The sequence below is a fragment of the Pseudonaja textilis genome, chromosome 2, assembly GCF_049901715.1.
Source record: "Pseudonaja textilis isolate UNSWEBS1 chromosome 2, rPseTex1.2, whole genome shotgun sequence".
NCBI classification, from domain to species: domain Eukaryota; kingdom Metazoa; phylum Chordata; class Lepidosauria; order Squamata; family Elapidae; genus Pseudonaja; species Pseudonaja textilis.
The window spans coordinates 33,209,915-33,231,697 of NC_141991.1; the positions used below are offsets into that span (position 1 = coordinate 33,209,915).

The 21,783-nt window shown below is 38.8% G+C and overlaps 1 protein-coding gene across 32 annotated transcripts in view; it reads right to left on the minus strand.

The window, feature by feature from the left end:
- Positions 1 to 21,783, minus strand: part of FOXP1 (forkhead box P1) — a 639,457-nt gene that overhangs the window by 245,924 nt on the left and 371,750 nt on the right. For all 32 annotated transcript variants that reach the window (XM_087923662.1, XM_026722283.2, XM_087923674.1 and 29 more), the window contains one exon: positions 19,635 to 19,816. In XM_087923662.1, the coding sequence (XP_087779788.1) occupies positions 19,635 to 19,805 (171 nt within the window). In that variant the 5' untranslated portion in view covers positions 19,806 to 19,816. The remainder of the gene's footprint in view (positions 1 to 19,634; positions 19,817 to 21,783) is intronic.

Consider the following 21,783-nt stretch of genomic DNA (forward strand, 5'->3'; position numbering starts at 1 on the left):
ATCCTAAGTTGTATTATACAATCAAGATCAAGGGAAGTATTAATACCACTCTATAAAGCCTTAGTAAGACCATACCTAGAGTACTGCATCCAGTTTTGGTCACCACACTATAAAAAAGATGTTGAGACTCTAGAAAAAGTACAGAGAAGAGCAACCAGGATGATTAGGGGACTGGAGACTAAAACATATGAAGAACGGTTACAGCAATTGGGCTTGGCTAGTCCAGTGAAGAGAAGGACCAGGGGAGACATGATAGCGGTCTTCCAGTATCTGAGGGGCTGCCACAGGGAGGAAGGGGTGAAGCTATTTTCTAAAGCACCTGTAACCCAGACAAGGAATAATGGATGGAAACTGAACAAGGAGAGATTAAACCTGGAAATAAGGAGAAATTTTCTGACAGTGAGAACAATCAACCAATGGAACAGCTTGCCCTCAGAAGTTTTGGGAGCACCATCACTTGAGACCTTCAAGATGAGATTGGACTGCCATTTGTCAGAAATGGTGCAGGGTCTCCCGCTTGAGCGGGGGGTTGGACTAGATGACCTACAAGATCCCTTCCAACTTTGATTATCTGTTAACAGATGGGACTCAGGAGGCAAAGAATAGATGGGGCGGGGCCAGTCAGAGGTGGTATTTGTCAGTTCTCAGAACTACTCAAATTTTCCGCTACCGGTTCTCCAGAACTGATCAGAACCTGCTGAATACCACCTCTGAATGATGTCCTCCAGGGCAGGAGTCAAGGCAGAAAAGGATCCAGAATATGTCTCTCAGGCCAGACCAGAAAATGTTAACAGAATATTAAATGGCAGTCAGTTGTGCTTTAGAAAATTTGTAGTTATCAGATATCACTTCCACATTGATTAAGGGACAGGATGTAGCTCACATCATTGTGTTCTTTTCTGCCTGTTCAAATTTGTTGATGTTGATAGGAATTGTACCATCAAAGCACTTTTCTTCTTCTTGCCTTGCCTCAAAATTCCTACTCTTAAGGAGAGGATTTAACAGAAGGGGACAATTACATCTTTCAACTAACTTAAACTTAATAACTCTTAATCTAAAGATGAAGTCATTGCATACAAACTAGATAGGAAAATATGTTACGGTCAACAAGGGATGCAATATACTTCTTTCAGAGGTTAGAAAATTTTATGCATGCATACATACATACCAATCAACCACAACCCACAGAATTTGCTAAGATGTTTTAAGTAGATTTGAAGTGCATGCATTATTTTTTACAGCAGTTTAATAATCAAAGCTGGAAGCTAGACCCATATGTACACTTATCACGAAATCTACACAGAGGATTTAAAAATTATTATTCATGTAAGAGACAAATTACTATCCTATTTTACTACCTGATGTTTTCTCCTTTTGTTTCTAAAACTGCAGGTTGATTATTTATTTTAAAATTACCTGCTTGTAATCATTAAAAACAAGTCTCATTCCTAAGGCTGGTTGGAAGTCAAAGTTTTCCATGCAATAATTGCAGTTCAGTAAACACAATCGTAAATGCAAAAACTATGTTCCTAAATAGTCAACTATTTCAATAATATGGAAAATAATAATTGGAAAATTCTATCTCAAGCTATAGGATACATTTAACTTTTAAAGTAAAGACAAAAACAATCAAAATCTAGAAAAAATACAAATGTTAATCCTTAAAGGATCATATAAACAGAGAACTGAGATAATCAATAAATCTTATATTTTAAAGTTCCAAATAAAATGGTGAAGAAAATGGTGTCATGTTTCCCTTATATTATTCTTCCCACCTGCATTTCTTCTTTTTTTTAAAAAAAAAACGTTCCCTGGTCATCTTACTAATCAAATACAGATTTAAATATGCAGCGTAATACAAGCTACATTGGTAAAAATAAATGGTAAAAATAAAAATAAATAAATAAATAAATAAATAAATACAGGGAGTCCTCAACTGACAACATTTCATTTAGTGACCGTTCAAAGTTACGATGGCACTGAAAAAAATGACTTATAATTGTGTTCCACATTTACGACTATTGTCACATCCCCATAATCAAAATTCAGATGTTTGGCAACTGACTCGTATTTATGACCATTGCAGTGTTTTGGAGTGATGTGATCCCTTTTGCAAACTTCTGACAAGCAAAGGCAATAGGGAAGCCAGATTCAATTAACAACTGTGTTATTAACTTAACAAATGCAGTGATTCACTTAACAACTGTGGCCAGAAAGGTTGTAAAATGAGGCAAAAGTCACTTGACAAATATTTCACTTAACAACAGAAATTTTGGGCTCAATTGTGATCATAAGTTGAGGACTACCTGTATACCTGGATGCATTTTATGCAATTTAAATTAGTGTTTTAATTTATATCAACTGAACTATACAGTGTTGGCCTTTGTAAAATTCTCAAATGCTGAACCCATCCAAAAGATATCCAGATCAGAAGATCTACATTGGACACATCCACCCTGTAATGAAATTAGACAGCAGACATTCTGCTTCTGCTTTCATAATTTTAAAACTATCCTAGTTGATGGCCATTAGTACAACTTTCAGCAAGGAATCATGATGTAGTTCCATTTACTTGTCTTGAATACTCTCCAGTTGTAGATTAATTTCTCTCAGACCAATTCAGCATTTTAAACATCTTCATCATCAATACCCTCTACCCGCCTGCAGTTTTAATATGATAGAAAGTTGAAAAAGTTTCATCTTTCCTTAAAATATATTGTTCTGGCCACCTGATGGAGCTGGCTGCCCTTTTCTTCAACTTATTTCCAACTCCACAATGCCCAATTTAAATTTATTTATTTATCGTAACTACATGCAGGATCTTCAACATGATAGATCTGTTAAATTCTGCCATATTCCTAATCATTCCTAAATTCAAGTCAATAGGGAAACCAGATTAACTTAACAACCGTGTTACTAACTTTACAACTGCAGTGATTCACTTAACAACTAGGACAAGAAAGGTCATAAATGGAACTGAATTCATCTAATAAAGGTCTTCCTTAGTAGCAGACATTTTGGGCTTAACTGTGGTCGTAAATCAAATACTACCTATATTTCTATCGTACCAATATCATTCCTGTTATATATTGAGGCTTTCTGAGGATTAAGCTCTTGTTTTCTTATCTGTGATCAGTTTCTGAACCTATAATTTTAAGGTACAATCATTTAGGTTATCAAAAACATTATCCTTTGCAGTATATGCTTACTTAATCTATATAAAGGAAATTAGGTCTATTTTAATACTTTCCCTTAATTTGATTTTCTAACTCAAAAACAGCTTGAACCTATCACTCAGGTAGATGATAACATATTCTAAATTTCTTCTGGGATACAGTCTTGTCATCTATTCCCAGTCAGCGAAGAAAATATATTCTTCAAGGCTAATAAACAAACACGTCTTCTTTGAAAACACCAATGTTTTTCCTTTGTTCTTCAGATAAAATCTGTTTCAAAAAGGATACAGAGTCATTCTTTATGTTCCCTTAATGGACATAAACATTTATGTTAAACTGAAGTCTTTCAATTCTCCTCTTTATGTAGAAAATGCTTGAGTTATTAATATACACAACATTAAATCAACCTGGCTGCCATAGATACATACATGCAAGCATACATATTTTCACTTGCCTTTGGATTGTTTCATTTATCTTAGAAGAATCTAAATTAAAGCACCCTCAATAGATGGAATAAATCTAGCTTCTGCTTAAACATACTATATGAAGAGAATCATCTCCTTTGATTATTGATTGCACTATTACTATAGCTAGTGCTATCAAAACTGGGACATTTCCTTGTTTTTTAAACTTTCAACCAGCAGAGATCAAGTATTGACCTTTTTCTGCATGACATTCATTCATGTCCTAGAAATACGTTCTAATTTCCCTTCTTTGTCACCTTCTACCAAAACTAAATACATTCCCAAGTTCACAAGGCATAGTTTCCAATCCATTCATTATTCCTTACATTTGCCACCCAAATCTGTCTTAAAATGTGTTATCCATAATTAGACTACAACACTGAATTCTAACAAATGCAGAATAAAGTGGAAATATTGTTTCCATTGATTTGGAAACTATACCAAAACTGATGCAGCTTAATTGTACTTTAATTTTTTGGAAATCATATCATTCCAGTGATTCCTATCATGCTTATAGTTGAGCAAATTCAAGCATTCCTGCAGCTTAGTGAATCTGAAACAGTTTTCTGATTTACTTGCCCATACTGATAACTCAACACACTGAACAAGCAGTATTTCAGGAAAATTTCTTCTGACTTTTGTGAATATGAATGTTGACTCTATGTCAATACCACTCATGAAGTAAACTACTACCTATACAATATCAATTGTTTTCTACCAGATTACAAGTTACCATTTATATATTTATATTTTGTTGTTCTGTGACCACCTATCTCTCTCAATGAGGGATCTAAGGCAGTGTAAGGTATAAGCCTGTACATAGAATATAGAGTTTGAGGGGTTCTTGGAGCTCCCTGAAGGTGGTTGTTTTCTTGCAGTCATTTCACTATTCAAACTAGCTAACATCATCAGTGCTAGCAAACAACCAAGCTCAGAGAAATCTAAGGATCTTTCATTTTAACCCTGAGCTACAAATATTCTCCTTTATTCTCCTTTACAAACTCCTATAGAGTTTGTACATCACAAAACTCTGTCCATATTTCTAATTAATGAAATCACATGAAAATCACACAAGAATCCTAGCCTCTAGAGATATTGTTCTTCATCTTGCATGACTACATCCTATTTAAGGCATAATTTCACATCTCTTTATAGCACTCTCTTCCCCCCTCTGCCATTTTTATTTATTTATTTGTTCAATCTTTTCAATTCAGCTCATTTTTAGACATAGAAATTTCCCTCTCCTGACTCTGAAGCTTAGGTTTAGAAATCTGCTTTTCTCAGCTTCCCTTTTTAATGATTTTGGCCTCAAAAGAATTTTTTTTCCAAGTGGGGTGGCTGTTCATTATACTGAACACACACTCAATTTTTGTCTAGCATTCAGAAAGTCAATTATATGATACTCAGCGAAATGCTCTAGATAATCCACAACCTCCTGCTGCCTTTTTAATCTTAATAACTTTTTAAAGGAAAAAGCACTATGATGATATTTACTTTAAAACAACGTTATTTATTTGCAGAAGACAGGAAGTATTGATTTCCCTTGCCTTCTTATCCTCTTTCTCAACTTGCAGAGATGCCTAACTCTCTTGTGTTCAAATTTCTTTTTATCTTCTTGTTCTGGTCATAAGGGCTCCTTCTCACACTCAAAAGATATGGGCATAACCCTTTTCAGATTTTATAGCTTCCACTAACGGCTGCTCATTCAATTAGATTAGAAAACCTCATGGAAAGTACAAAGGTGTTTGTAGTTCAGCTATTAAGCTACATCACATTTCAGTTAGGGGAAATTTATATAGACTGAATCCTCTGAGAATGGGACATCATTTAATGGTGGGGTTGTATAATCCACCTAGAATACAAGAGGTTGTATCATTCTGATTGTGACTTGACATGTATTTTCTAATCTGACATTATCGTTTCTTTTTTTAAAACTAAACAAAATTCTGAATTTTTAAAGTAGCCTAAACTTTAACTGTTAATATTTGATCCATCCTAAATTAAAAGCAAAGCCTACCCTTGTTTGTAAAGCTTCATTGTAGCATAAAACTATGGTTTTTTTTTGAAGTTCCTTCCCAAACTTGTTTCATTCAAAGGGATTTGGCTGAAACTGACACTTCCTAATCATTCAGACTTTTCTGCTGAAGGAAGCCACCCAAAAAACGTTAAATTTATGTAGTGTTTTCTTCCCTGGGAGTTACCTCCTGAACTATACATTTCTAAAGATGACTTTTTAGAAATATAGCTTCTTTTTGCTAAGCTTCTATTTCAGCTTCAGAGAATGACTATCATGGTGAAATGATGAATTAAGTTAAGTAAACAAGTTAATGATATACATTTTCAAGTAGAGGTAAGTAAAGCATCCTTGTAAGGAGAAATAAACGCTATAACGTTTACTTCTCCTTGAAAGGGTGTTTAACTTACCTCTACATGAGAATGTGCATTTTATGTCTACACATTTAAAATATTTCCTGGAAGGATCTTTATTTATTAAGTTCATACATCTTAACTTCTACAAGTAGCAATAGTAGCAATGATAACAATAATACTAACAGTATAACAATAACAATATTAATAATTATAACAACATCATTACTAATAATTTATAACAAAACAAGAAACAAAAGGGAGAAGAAACCCATGTAATAAAAGTTGGGAATGATATTAAACTTAAAACTGAAGAGCAATATAAAAGTTAAGATCATTACAAGCTTGACTGAACATTACAGGCTTCCTTGCACAGTCAACTGTACCTCCCTGAAAGGGAGTTCCACCATGTTATTAACTCTACATGGCAACAAATAATAGAAGTAGCTTATTTATTTGGCTTATGCTCAATAGAAGACCACAAAGTAGGGGGCGTGCATAAGTGCACCAACGTGCCTACCGTCCCTGTCCTATTGTTTCTTTTATTTTTCTTATATGTATCCAAGTATTCATAACTACTATCTTGTAAGCAATTGACAAACCAAATAAAAATAAATAAATAAAAGTAGAAGCAGAAGTGGCTGGAATCATCATGCTTAGCTGCAGCTTAGATGATTCTTGGACAATAACTAAGTGTTGTAAAGTATTCATCTCTATTCAAGTGGAAAAGGGGAACATGAATTCAGTGTCTAAAGTGCTAAAACATGTCTGAAACTAATTCTGGCAAGGCACAGATCTGCTACATATGACTTCACAAAAGCAAACACCCAAAACACTCATCATAGTTCTTTATGCCGCAGAGAGGCATCTTTTTCACATACATCGGGCAATGCAATACAGTTGTCAAAAAGAATTTATATTGTAATGCTGTCAGGAAGCAGCAGTTTTACTTAACAGCCATTCAGATTTATTGAATGAGTATTTCACATCAAGCATTCTGTTGGGTGACCTGCAAGCATATGTGGTATAGGGAGAAACAACTGAACAATATGCTGCGTGTGGTATGCTTGCATTAGATTTTGAAAAGCAACTTAAAAAAAATTACAGAACGTTACAGCCCTCAGAAGATCTGGAAACCACAACACCCAAAGCATGATGATATGGGCTTTGAGGCTTCTTTAGCTTTACTTTAAAAAGCACAATAAAAATTCAGAGGTAGATGGCTATAATACAAACATATTACTTGATCTACCAAGCCATGTGTTGCCTAAGAAAAATGCTATGATAAAAGAAAAGAGAAGGCATATTTGCAATTTACAAGTTATTTTCAGATCTCCGGGGACACGGGTGGGAGAGACAGGACTAAACATCTATGTGTTTATTTTTCTAATAAATTTTCATAACTGGCATTTCATCACAGTTGTAAATTTTTGTTTCCAGTCTATACAGAAAACAACATATCCAGCAAGAACAGGACAAATCCCAAGAGTTTTTTCTCTGAAACACAGGATTACTTCTACAGTAGCTACTCAACATTAACCTCCTGGGTCAATTGTTGAGGAACTTTAAGAAATTTGAAAATGATAGCTCAAGTGCAAAGGAGTATAAATGAGAAAAAACAATAGCATATGACTGCTTCAAAAATGAGGATGAGAGATAGATATCATATCATATGTGCACAGACAGAAACAGAGTTGTTAACAAATGTGGGCAAACAAAGTAAGCAAAGTTAAGATTAAAAGGCAGAAAAAAATGCAAAGTTATATTGAGGGAGACAAAAAATTGTTTACCAAGAGGAGGACGAGGGCTGAACAAAAAAGCCTCGGAGTGAGTAGAATTAGAAATAGAAATGATTAACTGATCAGTGAAGTGATGGCATGCTGGAAGGGGCGTTTTGTTCATTTATTTTTAAAGGGAGTCCTATTATGAACAGCAACACTACAAACCAATTGTAGAGGCCATAGGGAATGTCCATGAAAACAGGAAAAGAGCTGCAAGATAAGCAAGACCAAGCCTGTTCCAGTCCTTGATTTACAGCAGTTCATTTAGTGACCATTCAAAGTTATGTCACAGAAGAAGTGACTTATGATCATTTTCACACTTACGACCCTTGCAACATCCCCATGGTCAGCTGATCAAAATTCAAACACTTGGCAACTGACTCATATTTATGATGGTTGAAGTGTCCTGGGGTCATTTAAATCACCTTTTGCAATTTTCTGACAAGCAAAAACAGTGGAGAAGCCAGATTCACTTAAGAACCATGCCACAAACTTAACAATTGCAGTGATTCACTTAACAACTGTGGTAAAAAGGTCATAAAATGGGGAAAAAATCACTTAACAAATGTTTCACTTAGGAACAGAAATTATCTGCTCAATTGTGGTTGTAAGTCGAGGACTGCCTATACAATAAAATTAAAACATGCAGAACAATGAACTACATCCTTGGTGAATGGTTTAATACTAGTAATTGTAGGACAATGGGGGTAACGATAGGATAGGATAGGATAGGATAGGATAGGATAGGACAGAATTCTTTATTGGCCAAGTGTGATTGGACACACAAGGAATTTGTCTTTGGTGCATATGCTCTCAGTGTACATAAAACCAATACTACAACTGTTAAAGTGAAGTAGTCCTGACCTACATGGCATTGATTTTTTAGCCTGGTCTCTCCAGCCTCTTGGGGATGAAAACAATAAAATCAAAACAGTTGCATTAAAAACTCCTTGACCCTTGGGACACATTCTCCCACACATCAATCTTCTGTATTACTGGGCTCCATCTTCATTCTACCCCAAAGCTTGTGGGAAAAGCCACCTCTTCAAGACCTAATGGGCCAGAGGAGTAAGGTCTCGGAAGGATCCACAAGGCAGGGGCAGCTATAGAAAAGGTGAGCTTTCTATGTCCCTTGACGACATTTATAGAAAGAGCCCTGGAATGTGCCCATCATATCTCATCTGGTGGCATGGACAGATATTTATAGGAAAACAATCACAATTTGTTAAAGTGAAATAAACCTATAGATATTAACGAGTCCAAGAAAAATAAATAAATGCAAAGGAAGTCACAAATGCCAGTAAAAAGATATAGATGGTAGAATTGGAGCAAGGTTAAAATATACAGTACATTCTTGCTACTTGTTCAATGTATGGTGAAGACTCAATCTTGTGCCCAACGACTGGAAGAATGCTATTAGTGTACTGTTCCCCATTTGAAGAGAAATATGACAAGAGTGAGCATAAAAACCTTTGGGGGATTAGTTTGCTAAATGGACCTCAGAAGTGGTAGAATTCTGTCTGAAGTAATACATAATAAAGCAGTGATGTGCCACAAGGTTCTGTATTTGGCCCAGTACTTTTCAATATCTTCATTAATGACTTAGATGAGGGAATAGAAGGGGAATTTACCAAATTTGCAGATGACACTAAGCTGGCAGGAGGAATACCTAACACCCTAGAAGATAGGCTCAAGATCCAGATGGATATTGACAGACTAGAACACTGGGCCATATCTAACAAAATGAAAATCAATGTAGATCAAAATAAAGTCCTACACTTAGGCAAGAAAACTCAAAAGTACACATATAGACTGGATAAAACCAGGCTTAATAGCAGTAACTGTGAGAGGAATCTTGGAGTCTTAGTGGGCAACCAGCTAAATATGAGCCAGCAGTGTGCAGCAGCAGCCAAAAAACCCAATGCAATCTTAAGTTGCATTAACAGAGGGATACAATTAAGATCAAGTGAGGTACTAATACCACTCTATAAAGCCTTAGTAAGACCACACCTAGAGTACTGCATCCAGTTTTGGCCACCATATTATAAAAAAAGATGTTGTGACTCTAGAAAAAGTACAGAGAAGAGCAACCAGGATGATTAGGGGACTGGAGACTAAAACATATGAAGAACGGTTACAGGAACTGGGCTTGGCTAGTCTAGTGAAGAAAAGGCCAGGGGAGACATGATAGCAGTCTTTCAATATTTGAGGGGCTGCCACAGACAGGAAGGAGTCTATCTATTTTCTAAAGCGCCTGTAGGCCAGACAAGGAATAATGGATGGAAACTGAACAAGGAGAGATTTAACCTGGAAATAAGGAGAAACTTTCTGACAGTGAGAACGATCAACCAATGGAACAGCTTGCCCTTGGAAGTTGTGGGAGCGCCATCACTTGAGACTTTCAAGAAGAGATTGGACTGCCATTTGTCAGAAATGATGTAGGGTCTCCCACTTGGGCGGGGGGGTGGGGGTTGAACTAGATAACCTATAAGGTCTCTTCCAACTCTGATTATCTGTTATTTGTTAATATGAGAAGCAACAATAAGCCAAACTTGGGAAGGGAAATACGGTTTTATGCCAGGTGGGAAGATATAGGCCAGAAATTTCTCCTTCAGCAAATTAATAAGAAATGTGTAAAAATGAGAAAGAAATTTTATTGCTTGTTCACTATTTGGGGAAAACATATGATACAGTAAATAGGCTTGAACTACGGAATGTTTTGTATAAATGTGGAGTTGAAGATTGGTTGCTGAGTGTGACAAAAACCATATACAGATAATCCTCGACTTATAACAGTTTGTTTAATGACTGTTCGAGGTTACAAGAGCATTGAAAAAAAGGACTTATGACTGTTTTTCACACATATGACCATTGCAGTATCCCTATGGTCACGTGATCAGGCGCTTGTTAACTGGCTGGTATTTATGACGGTTGCAGTGTCCCAGGGTCATGTGATCTTTGAGATCTTCTGGCAAGCAAAGTTAATGGGAAAGCCAGACTCACTTGATAACTGTGTTACTAACTTAACAATTGCAGTGATTCACTTAACAACTGAAGCAAGAAAGATCATAACATGGGGCAAACTCACTTAACAACTGTCTCGCTTAACAACATAAATTATTGGCTCAATTCTGGTTGTAAGTTGAGGACTGCCTATATGATAAAATTAAAACACGAAGAATGAACTACATCCTTAGTGAATTATTTAATACTGAAGGAGTAGGACAACGGGGGCATGTTGTGAATAGTATGTAGTCTGTGGCATATTTGTCAAAGTAAGTGAAAATGGCTACATAGAGTAATGAGTCCAGTTTGTAGAGAGATATTTATGTCAGGCAATTGATTGCAATAAGAATGGGTACTTAAGTGTGTGTGGTAAAACAAGAAAAGATTGGGTCAGGAATGAATGGATTCTGGAATACAAAATGAATGTGAATACAAAAATGAGTGATCTTGTGTGAAAAAGGTATATTGAGCAGGTTGGTGATGTAGAGAGAACAAATGAGGATGAAATCACAAAATAAATATACAAAGGGAGAGTGAATGGGTCAAGACAGGATGAACCAAGAAAGTCATGGGTAGTTGGAACTGATGAGATTCTCAAAAAGACAGAGTTGAGAAGTTTAAAGAGTAAAAGACAATGTATGGATGGAGTAGGAACAAAAATGGCTTGCCAAGATAAAAATGGCAGCCTGTTTCATTTAACTAGTTAAGCCACCAGGCTAGAAAGAAGAGGCCATGAGTTCAAGTCTCACCTTAGCCATGAAAGCCAGCTGGGAGACTTTCAGCCAGTTATGCATCCTCAACCCAAAGAAACCAACTTACAGGGTTGTTGTTATGGGAAAAATAGAGAGAAAACAGATAGATGTATTGGATATGTTTGCTGCCTTGGGTTAATTGTAAAAATTACAAATAATTAAAAAAAATACAAGATAGGTAATGATGATTCTGTAAATTACATTATAATATGTTTCTTTTTTTAATTTTACTTTCTTTTAATTGCTTTGGCTAACTATTTCTTATTCTCTTTTGTGCTTAGCATTGTTTATCCAAAAGGGAATAAGCAGAATTTGTACTTTAATGCTGTAGAATGCTACACATAAGTAAAATAACACCAGGAAAAAAAAAAGATAGGAAAACAACAAAATGGAATAGAGAGCTGTATAATTATATATGAGAGTTAGTTTATTTTAATCTCAAGCCTCTTAGAAAAAAAGCTTTAGTGTCCTGAATAGTTCCAACATATTTTACTCTTCTAATTCTCTTCCAGTGCCCTAGATTAATCAAAGCTGTAACCCCTGTTGTCTTTGCAGTACAATTCAGAATGTGCCCCTGGCCAAGAATGACGGAAAAGTCAACAGGAATTAAATTTCAGTGCAACTGTTTACTCTACTGCGGCCTGCACTTATTGAAATGTTATCCATGGTTTTGTGTGACTACTGCAGTAAGGAATTCAGCATGCTTGTGATATTTTTAATGATTGCATTCTCACCTAAAAAAAAAAATCTACAAGAAGAAAATGACTGTACATCGAATTTAATATCATAAAAGTCTCAAGCCCTTAAAATCTAGGGGATTTATGTTAAAGGTTCCCTCTCCCCTCCCCCCCGAAAAAAAACAAATTTTGTTATGGCTTTTTTTCTACCATACAACAATCTGCTGACAAGATCAGCATGCACACTAAAAAAACTTCACAGCTGTCAAAGTCTTTAAGACTATTCCAAACTCCAGACCCAGGATTATTTTAAAAAGTAGAATTAAAATTTGCATCTTTTCAGAGATATTATTATATGTATTCCCATGTTATGCAGTGCCAGTACTATGCAAGAGAACTTTTAAAATAAGTGTCTCTGTGTTAAACTTGTATTTAGATTGTTGTAATTCCAATCTTTATTACCCTATTCTCATATAAACAAGTATTCAAATTAATTCGTATTCAAAACTGTTTTATTCACTCACAGAAAATAAATGGGATATGTAGGAATAAATGTAATTTAATTGTTGGAGATCAATAAATACAATTGCTACTCATGTGAGATTAAAGTAGGCATCTTGTTATACTCTTAGAGGAAACCACTTTCTTCATTAGCAAAGTAAAGAGAACCTGATTACCAATTCAGAATGATTAAGGTTCACTCAGCCTTCCATCCTTACGAGGTGGGTAAAATGAGGACCCCAGATTGGTGGGAGGCAATATGCTGACTCTGTAAAACGCTTAGAGAGAGCTGTAAAGCACTGTGAAGGGGTATATAAATCTAAGTGCTAGTGACATTACACAATTAAAATTGTAATAATTTCCTTTTACTGTAATCAGTACTACACTTTGGGAGAACATAAGAGCACATCTGGAACACTTTGATTATTAACAAAGATTTAAGAAATGAGCCTTGGTGGCACAGTGGTTAGAGTGCAGTACTGCAGGATACTTCTGCTGCTTATAATTTGGCAGTTCAAATCTCACCAGGCTCAAGATTGACTCAGCCTTCCATCCTTCTGAGGTGGGTAAAATGAGGACCCAAAATTGTTGTGGGGCAATATGCTAACTATGTAAACTGCTTAGGGAGGGCTGTAAAGCACTGTAAAGCAATATATAAGTCTAAGTGCTATTTCTATTATCAGTAATTTAGTGCAGGAGTCACCAAACCTGGGTAGCAGACTGGCATGGCCCACGACACACTGGAAACCAGGCAATGCAAATGAGCATCTCATCTGTGCATGGGATACAGGGAATGCATGAAATCATGCCCTCTCCAGTCTGCAGAAAAAGGGCGTTGGTACTTACCTGATACACCCTTTGTGAGCTGTGAAGAGCATCCAGAAGTGGGAGGTGCTTCAGTCTCTTCTGGAAAGGCTGGGCTTAAAACTCCTGGACGCTCCTCCTCCTCCATGGGACACCTCGCCAGCATCCCCCAGTTTTGCAAAGACTGAGTGCCAAAGTCCAGAACTCATCACCTAATCTAGATCCCTGAACGGAACGGAACCCCACCAGACGGAAAGAAGTGGGTGGGGATGGATGCTCTTTACAGCTCACAGAGAACGGGCGTATCAGGTAAGTACCAACGCCCTTTCTCCCATGAGCTGTTCAGAGCATCCAGAAGTGGAACATACCAAAGCTTGGCCTGTCCTTAGGGAGGGACTCCATCTGGATCGAAATCCACTCCTAAATTCTGTGGACCCTCTGCAGGACGCTTCTGCCAAATGAAGCGTCCACTGAGGCATAGACATCAATTTTATAATTTCTGACAAAGGGAGATGGTGAAGCCCAAGTTGCCACTCTGCAAATTTTGTCTATGGAAGCCCGTGTGGCCCATGCTGCTGATGTTGGTGCACTCCTTGTTGAGTGGGCTGTAATGCCCTTAGGAACTGAGATGGACTGGCATTCGTAACTTTTAGCTATGGTGGCTCTCAACCATCTATCGATGGTCGTCGACGACAACTTGTGTCCTAAAGTGGATGGGTTGAAGGATAGGAACAGAGCCTCAGATTTTTGAAATGCCGCCGTGCGGTCTAGATAGATGCTTAACACCCTTCGAACGTCAAGTCAATGCCATTGATGCTCTAGTCTATGAGATGGTTTTGGACAAAAATTTGGAAGCACCAACTCCTGCGCTCTGTGGAAGACTGAATTTACTTTAGGGGTGAACGATGGATCCAATCTGAGAACCATTCTGTCCTCATGAAACACGCACAGGTCCTTTCTCATTGACAATGCTGCCAATTCGGAAATCCTCCTTGCTGATGTGATCGCAATTAAGAAGACCACCTTATATGTCAGGAATTTGAGACTAGCGGTTCTTAAAGGCTCAAACGGGCCAGTTGCAAGTGCGGTTAACACCTTGTTGAGCTCCCAAATGGGATAGCAGTGAATTACAGGAGGTGGTAAGTTTGCAGGACCCTTAAGAAAGCTGCGGACATGTGGATGGTGCGCTATGGAATAAAGGTCACCCCAGGATATCACAGAGGCTAAGGCCACCACCTGTCTGTGTAAAGGATTTGGAGATAGGCCCTTGATCAACCCCTCCTGTAAAAAGTCCAATAATTGTCCTATTGATGGGGTGGTTGGGTTGATCTTAGACCCGCGACATCAGCGACAGAAAGCAGACCATGTGGCCTAGTATATACGATTTGTTCAGGACCGTCTGGATGCTTGTATGGTGGCAATGGCATCCTCTGAAATCTGTTGGGTCCTTAAACAGCTCCGCTCAACCTCCATAGGGCTAGGCTAAGCCATTGTGCGTCTGGGTGAAGTACCGGCCCTTGCGAGAGGAAAATCTGTGACGGTAGAATTTTCCAAGGTTGTTCTCACGACAGGTCCTGTAAGTCCGCGAACCACGTTCGCCTGGGCCAGTAAGGGGCAACCAATATCAATTCCGCTCATTCCTCCAATAACTTCTGGATCAACCTGGGTATTACCGGGAGTGGAGGAAACGCATATAGAAGTCCGAGAGGCCACTGACATCGCAGGGCGTTGATGGCCTCCACCCGCTGAGTCAGGTACCTTGAAATATACCGGGGCAATTGGGCGTTGAGGGGAGAGGCAAATAGATTGATCACTGGTTGCCCAAACCTCCGCACTGCTTCCTGGAAGAAAGACAGGTGTAGGCGTCTGATCTATTGTGGCCTTGCTGAGCCAGTCCGATTGTGTGTTTATGGCCCCTGCTATGTGCTCTGCCTTGAGCAAAAACAGATTGGCCTCGGCCCACTTGAACAAATTGGCCGTCTCCAGCAATCAGAAGTTGGAGTGGGTACCCCCCTGTCTGTTTATGTGTGCCTTGGTTGTGATATTGTCTGTCAAGACCAGAACATGGCGTGATTGGAAAAGGGGTAGAAAACTGCATAACGCCAGATGAACTGCTCGCAGCTCCAACAGGTTGATGCTTTGTGATTGTTCGGAAATAGCCCAAATTCCCTGTGCAGTGTGGGATTGGAAGTGAGCTCCTCATCCTACCAGGCTGGCATCGGTTGTGATTGTTGCCCTGCAAGGTTCCTTGAAAGGACACCACTTGTTTATCGTGTTGTCCAACCACCAGCGGAGCGATCGGAGAACATTGTGCGATACCTTTATCCAGACGTTGGAAGTGGCTCTTCCGGATCGCTGGAAAGGTAGCAGGAACCATTGCATATCTCTAGAATGGAATCGAGCCCAAGGCACAATGGAAATACAAGAAATCAGTTTTCCTAACAGTTGAGGCAGAACTTCCAGGGAAACCCTCTTTAAGGCTCTGATCTTTCTGGCCAAAGACTGGATACTATTGTCCTGAGAAAGAAAAACCTTGCCCTCCGTGGTATCTATCACTGCCCCTAAATGAACTAATCTAGTTGAGGGGATCAAATGGCTTTTATCCCAATTTATGGAAAAGCCGTGACCTTGAAGGGTCTCCAGAGTAATCTTGGTATCCAAATTTGCTTGATGTCTGGAAGATGACAAAATTAAAGTATCATCCAGATAACATTGTAAACGAATAGATTTGATCCTGAGTGAGGCAGCCAAAGCCACTAGGACCTTGGTAAAAGTCCTAGGGGCCAAAGGCAGACCAAATGGTAGGGAGATATATTCATAGTGCCGATCACAATAGCAAAATCTAAGATATTTGTAGCGAGCAGGTCTAATTAGTATATGTAGATAAGCCTCTGTCAGATCTATAGAGGTCAAGACATCGTCCTCTCTGATCCTGAGCAGAATGGACTGGAGAGTAGTCATCTTGAATTTTCGATAAACCAATGATCTGTTCAGACATTTGAGGTCCAGAATTGCCCTCCAGCCCTCCGAACTCTTTGGGACCACAAACAATAGAGAGTAACAGCCTTGACCCCATTGTTTAGATGGGACCTCTCTAATGGCCCGAATATGCAGAAGATGATTGATAGCCTCCTGCATCAATGCTCTCTTAATGGGGTCCGTGGACCTAGAGCTCCTAATGAAAAAGTTCGGGGGGGGGGGAGGATTGAAACTCTAGTGCCAAACCAAACCTAACAGAGTCCCTGACCCACGCATCAGAGGTGGAGCTGTCCCATTGATCAGCAAACAATTTTAGCTGCCCTCCAATGGGAGCTGCTGTGAAGGACTCACTTGGGGCGATGAAAAAATCAGCCTCCGGGGTTTCTTCTGTTTTGCCCTCCCCGCTGACCTCTATCGGAAGATTCCAACCTATCCAGTCTAAAACTGGGCCTGTAGCCTGATGTTCTCTGCAATCTGGGAACATATGGGCTTTGATAGTAGGGCTGAAAGCAGCCCCTTCGAAACGACTGGGGCGTTCTGTTTTCAGACCTCCGAAAAAGAGGGGGAGCACTTTTTTCTTGTTTCTGTTCTCAATAAGCAGGGGCTCCAAGACACTGCCAAATAATTTATCCCCCGATATTGGGGCTGATGCCAGTTTGCATTTATGCTTGGTATCTGCCTGCCAATGTCTAAACCATAGCAGTCTCCGTGCTGATACGTGAGATGCTTTGGCTCTAGACGAGAATTTGACTGCATTAAATGTGGTGTCGGCGGAGAATTCTGCCGCTGCAATAATCTTAGCAAGGTCCTGGTGTGCTCTGACATTTGACACCGGCAATGTATCCCTCAAGTGGAAGAGTCATCGTAGGGAGGACCGTGTAACAAAGGACGCAGCTCTAGCTGCCCTAATGGCCCAGGCGTCAGAAACATGCGCCCTATGGAGTGCCAACTCTGCTCTCTTTTCCTCCGGTCTCAGGGCTTCCTCGGCCTCATTGAGAAAGGTTGAAGAAGAGGCCAGTGCCACAATGGGCTCATCCACCTCTGGAGTTTTGAGAAAATTTGAAAACTCTGGTGCCAAATTATAATATCGTTTATCGTACCCTGTTGGGGCTGGGTAGGATGCTGCTGATGGGCATTGATTTTGTACTAATTTAGCAAACATACGAGGAACAGGAATAGTTTCTGCCTCATTAGCCAGTTGTGAGAATATTAGATCCTCGGATTCATCCTGAGACCCTGTTGACAATGGATGAGGGCTTGATGTGCCTAGTTTAGCGGTGTTCTTTGCTTTGAACAGTAAAGATTTAAAGAGGTGCGGAAGAAAAAGGCCAGAAAAGGTAGGTGGGTCCGGAATGAGGCCTTCGTCGTCTGACATTCCTCATTCTAGTGGGTCAGCCTCTGACAACCCCAAGTCCATCTGATGGATCGACCCCCCGCTCCATGGGAACATCCTGGTCATCTAATTCCACCTCCTCCCGAAGCCCCTGGACTGGTATGTTAGGAATATTGGGGAATACCTGAGTTTGATGATGTCCCACATGCGCAAAGGATTGAGCAGACAGGGATCCCACTTCCGAAATAGCCGAAAAGTGTCTGGTCCGGATGGATTGCTGAACTCCAGCCACAATGCCCTTTTGTATGGCCATCTCCATCCATTGCCTCATTTCGATTGGAATAGTCTCAGGTAATCCCTCCTCCTGTTTTAAACCGGCGGCCGTAGGGGTGAAGGTTGCCTCTGGGATTTGCCGGGCAGTGCTCATTGGAGGAGATATGCCTATGGGAGGCTGTCCAGAATAGCTTGTCTGGGCTGGGTGGATAAGTCCAAGGGCCCCAAAAATGTACTTGAGCTCTGATCCAATTGTTGTGTCATAGCCATCTTGTCCACCTCCCTGGCCCGTTTCTGCAACTGCCTTTCCAAGGCTTGGTGCCCTCTATGGGCACCCTTATCCGCCACCTTAGAGGCCTTTTTGGGTCCTACTGACTTATCTCAGGACTTATTTGTCTTGGAGCGGAAGAGGTTGTCACCTTCCATTGTGGAGGACTGATTCTCGTGCCTCTAACTTTAATTTTTTAAATTATTATTATTATTATTATTATTATTATTATTATTATTATTATTATTATTATTATTGGGTGATGCCTACCCCTCTGGTTGAAAGTAGTGGGGTTGGAAGGTACTTGCCCCGGTCCCCAAGAAGGGAAACCAGTGGGATATGGCGCCTGTGATATTTAGGCGCGAACTTGAAGCCAGCCGTTGAAAATGGCGGGAAGGCAGAATCTCCGATGTTAAATGCCTGAGCAGTTTAACGAGCCACTGCTGCTGACTCTCTAAATTGTCAGATAAATGATCCTGTCAGTCAAAACGGCAAGGAGAAGTCAGACGTGGCTGTGAGCGCTCCACCAAGATTGCAGAGATAAGACGATCGGGGGATTAGATAAGCTAATTGCCTGAAGCGGCCGTCTCAGGCTGCCTGCGGAACTGCTCTCAAACTGATTGGGGGGATGACCTAATAGAGCCACAAGCCTTGAAATCACCAAATTAATTGGGGATAAATTTACAAGCCGAATTAACCCAAGAGCAAACCTGAATTTTGACTAGCTGAATCAGAAAAACGTTCCAGTCAGGGAGTACACAACCTCTTATCACGAAGGCTGGGGAACGCTGGGGAGGTGTCCCGTGGAGGAGAAGGAGCATCCTGGAGTTTTAAGCCCAGCCTTTCCAGAAGAAACTGAAGCACCTTCCACTTCTGGATGCTCTTCACAGCTCATGGGAGAAACTTCTCTCGACAGAACTGGTCTCCGGCGGTTGGGGGCTGCTGGTTTAGTGTTTGTTATAGCACTGAATTGGGGTTCACTATTAAAGCGAAGAAATCTTTTAGGGTTATTTTTACTAGTGAAATGCTGGTAATGCAGGAGTTGATATGATACAGTTCCTTCTCTTTAAGGTTATACTTTAGTTCTGCAGAATGCCAGTCAATTAATCTGATATAAATAAATGCTTTAAAGTATTTATTTGTTGGAAAATACCAGAGTATTTTTTATGATGTGAAGAATTCCTTCAACCTTTATTTCTGTATATAAGAATCTTTCAAAGTTGATAAAATATTGGTAGTATATTTTACAGTACCTGCTGTTGTTGAAGATGGGCAAGATCCGCTGCACCGATTTCCACCGAAGGTGTCTCTCCGTTTGGTCTTATTTCACGTAGGGTGCAATCTAGTAAGGAGTTGACAGTGCTTGCTCCATTCTGAAGGGCTGAACCATTACTTTTTGTCTCAGTTCCAGATTCTTGCATCATGACTCAAAAACCTGGAATAATTTAATGGAAAAAAGAAAAATAATAATAATAATAAAGTAGACGGAAAAACACTTACTTTACAGCTTGCTACAATTAAAAGTATTTGCTCCCTCTTTTCATATGATTTATATTTTCATTATTAGTTCAAGCATAAGTTACATTGATCTATTGGTAATTCTGCAACATTTTAAAAATGTATTATTCATCTAACTAGGGCAGTAGTTGCTCAACAAGTTCCTTTTCTGTCAGAGTGAATTCAGATGTGCTACCACAAATACATTAAGATTTACAATTCAGTTGCTTTAACAATACTTCAACATTTTTCTTGAATTGTGTAAGACAGTTTTAATAATACTGTATATTAAAAGAAAAGTGGTAAAATGAAGCAAACCCCACTTAACAAATGTTTCATTTAACAGAAATGCTGGGCTCAATTGTGGTCATAAGTTAAGGACTACCTGTATTTTTAAACAAAGATAACCATTTGACTTGAATAGATGGATCATGATGGTGGGACAAACCTGAATAAAGTTACAAAAGTTTTAAAGAGATAGCACTCATGACAGGCTGAAATATACTGATCAATCCAGCTCTTTGTACCATAACCCGGTTGGAATTTTAGAAGAAACTACTTTTTTCCATCAGAAAAGTAATAGATATCTAATTGCCAAGAGAGACAATCTTCTTTTATAATGATGAGTGTTAATTATTCTTTTGAGTAAAGTGAGTACATTTACATGTCATTAATCTGAAACATTTAGATTATTAATCTGCATTCAAGGATTTATGAATGACATAGTTTTGCTTGAGAAGAACTTCAGTAAAGGCTTTGATCAATCTTTGACAAAGAACTACTCTGGGTTTACTATTAAAGAAAACTTCTTCAGCCCATTTCTACCAGTACATTAGTAGTACAGGAGATGATATAATGTAATTCTTTCTTTTGCATCTTAAACAATTGTTTAAACTCTTGACTATTATCTTGCACACAAACATCTCACTACATCTGAAAACAGAGACTCTTGGGTGCCAGTGGGTCCCAATGAATGATCTTCCTAGATAACCACAATATAACTACCCCGCCCCTCAAGTAATAGTATACAGACTCACAGTATATAGTATATGTTCCCTCAAGACTAGTAAAATGGAAGCAAGGGATCTCTGTAGAAGCAACCACATGCAATCAGCAAGGGATCCACTGTCAATTTTCAAGGTATGGTGTATTCAAGAGATTTAGAAACTCTTCTCTTGAATCACATTCTGGAATTTCCACATTACTCAAAAATCCAAAAGAGCTTATGATTTAAATTACTCCTTCTAATTCTAGACCCTTCACTTTCAGAGTACTGTTGGATTTTTTTAAAAGAAATACAGTCAAGTGTGCACACCGTTGTTCTCTTCATACAGTATAAGACTACCAAAATGTCCAGCTGGGGAAAAATACAAATGAATAATTTCAGTAATAACAGTTGAAGTATAGGTGAGTGCTGTTTTGGTAACCAATCACAGGCCTCTTCCCACCCATCTCATCCAACAGTCAACAAAAACAGAATGGATAGTTGTATTTGTTCACCCAAGGTTACTCCATAACAAGATATGTCTGTGTATCACTGTAAAATCTTTATATAATATAATGCAAGTTTCACCCAAAAGTGAATTATGTAAAAACAATTTAATTTTTTTAAAAGTTGGTAGAGGAAAAAAACTGTGCAATTGCTAATAGTTGTGGGTACAGGTAAAATCTAGGTAAAAAGTAACATTTTCTTCAAGTTGAATGCTCTTTTCTTGGCAACAATACAGAAATGATTTGTCACTATCTTTTTCTCAGATATTTTGATTTCAAAATGTAGTATACAATTCTGGATTTCTCCTATCCAGATATTAATGAAATCAGATTTTACTTAATGTTTTGAGATAAAGCCAAATTTTGCTAAGTGCTCTCATTCCTGTGACAAAAATAAATATGCTAGAGAATGAA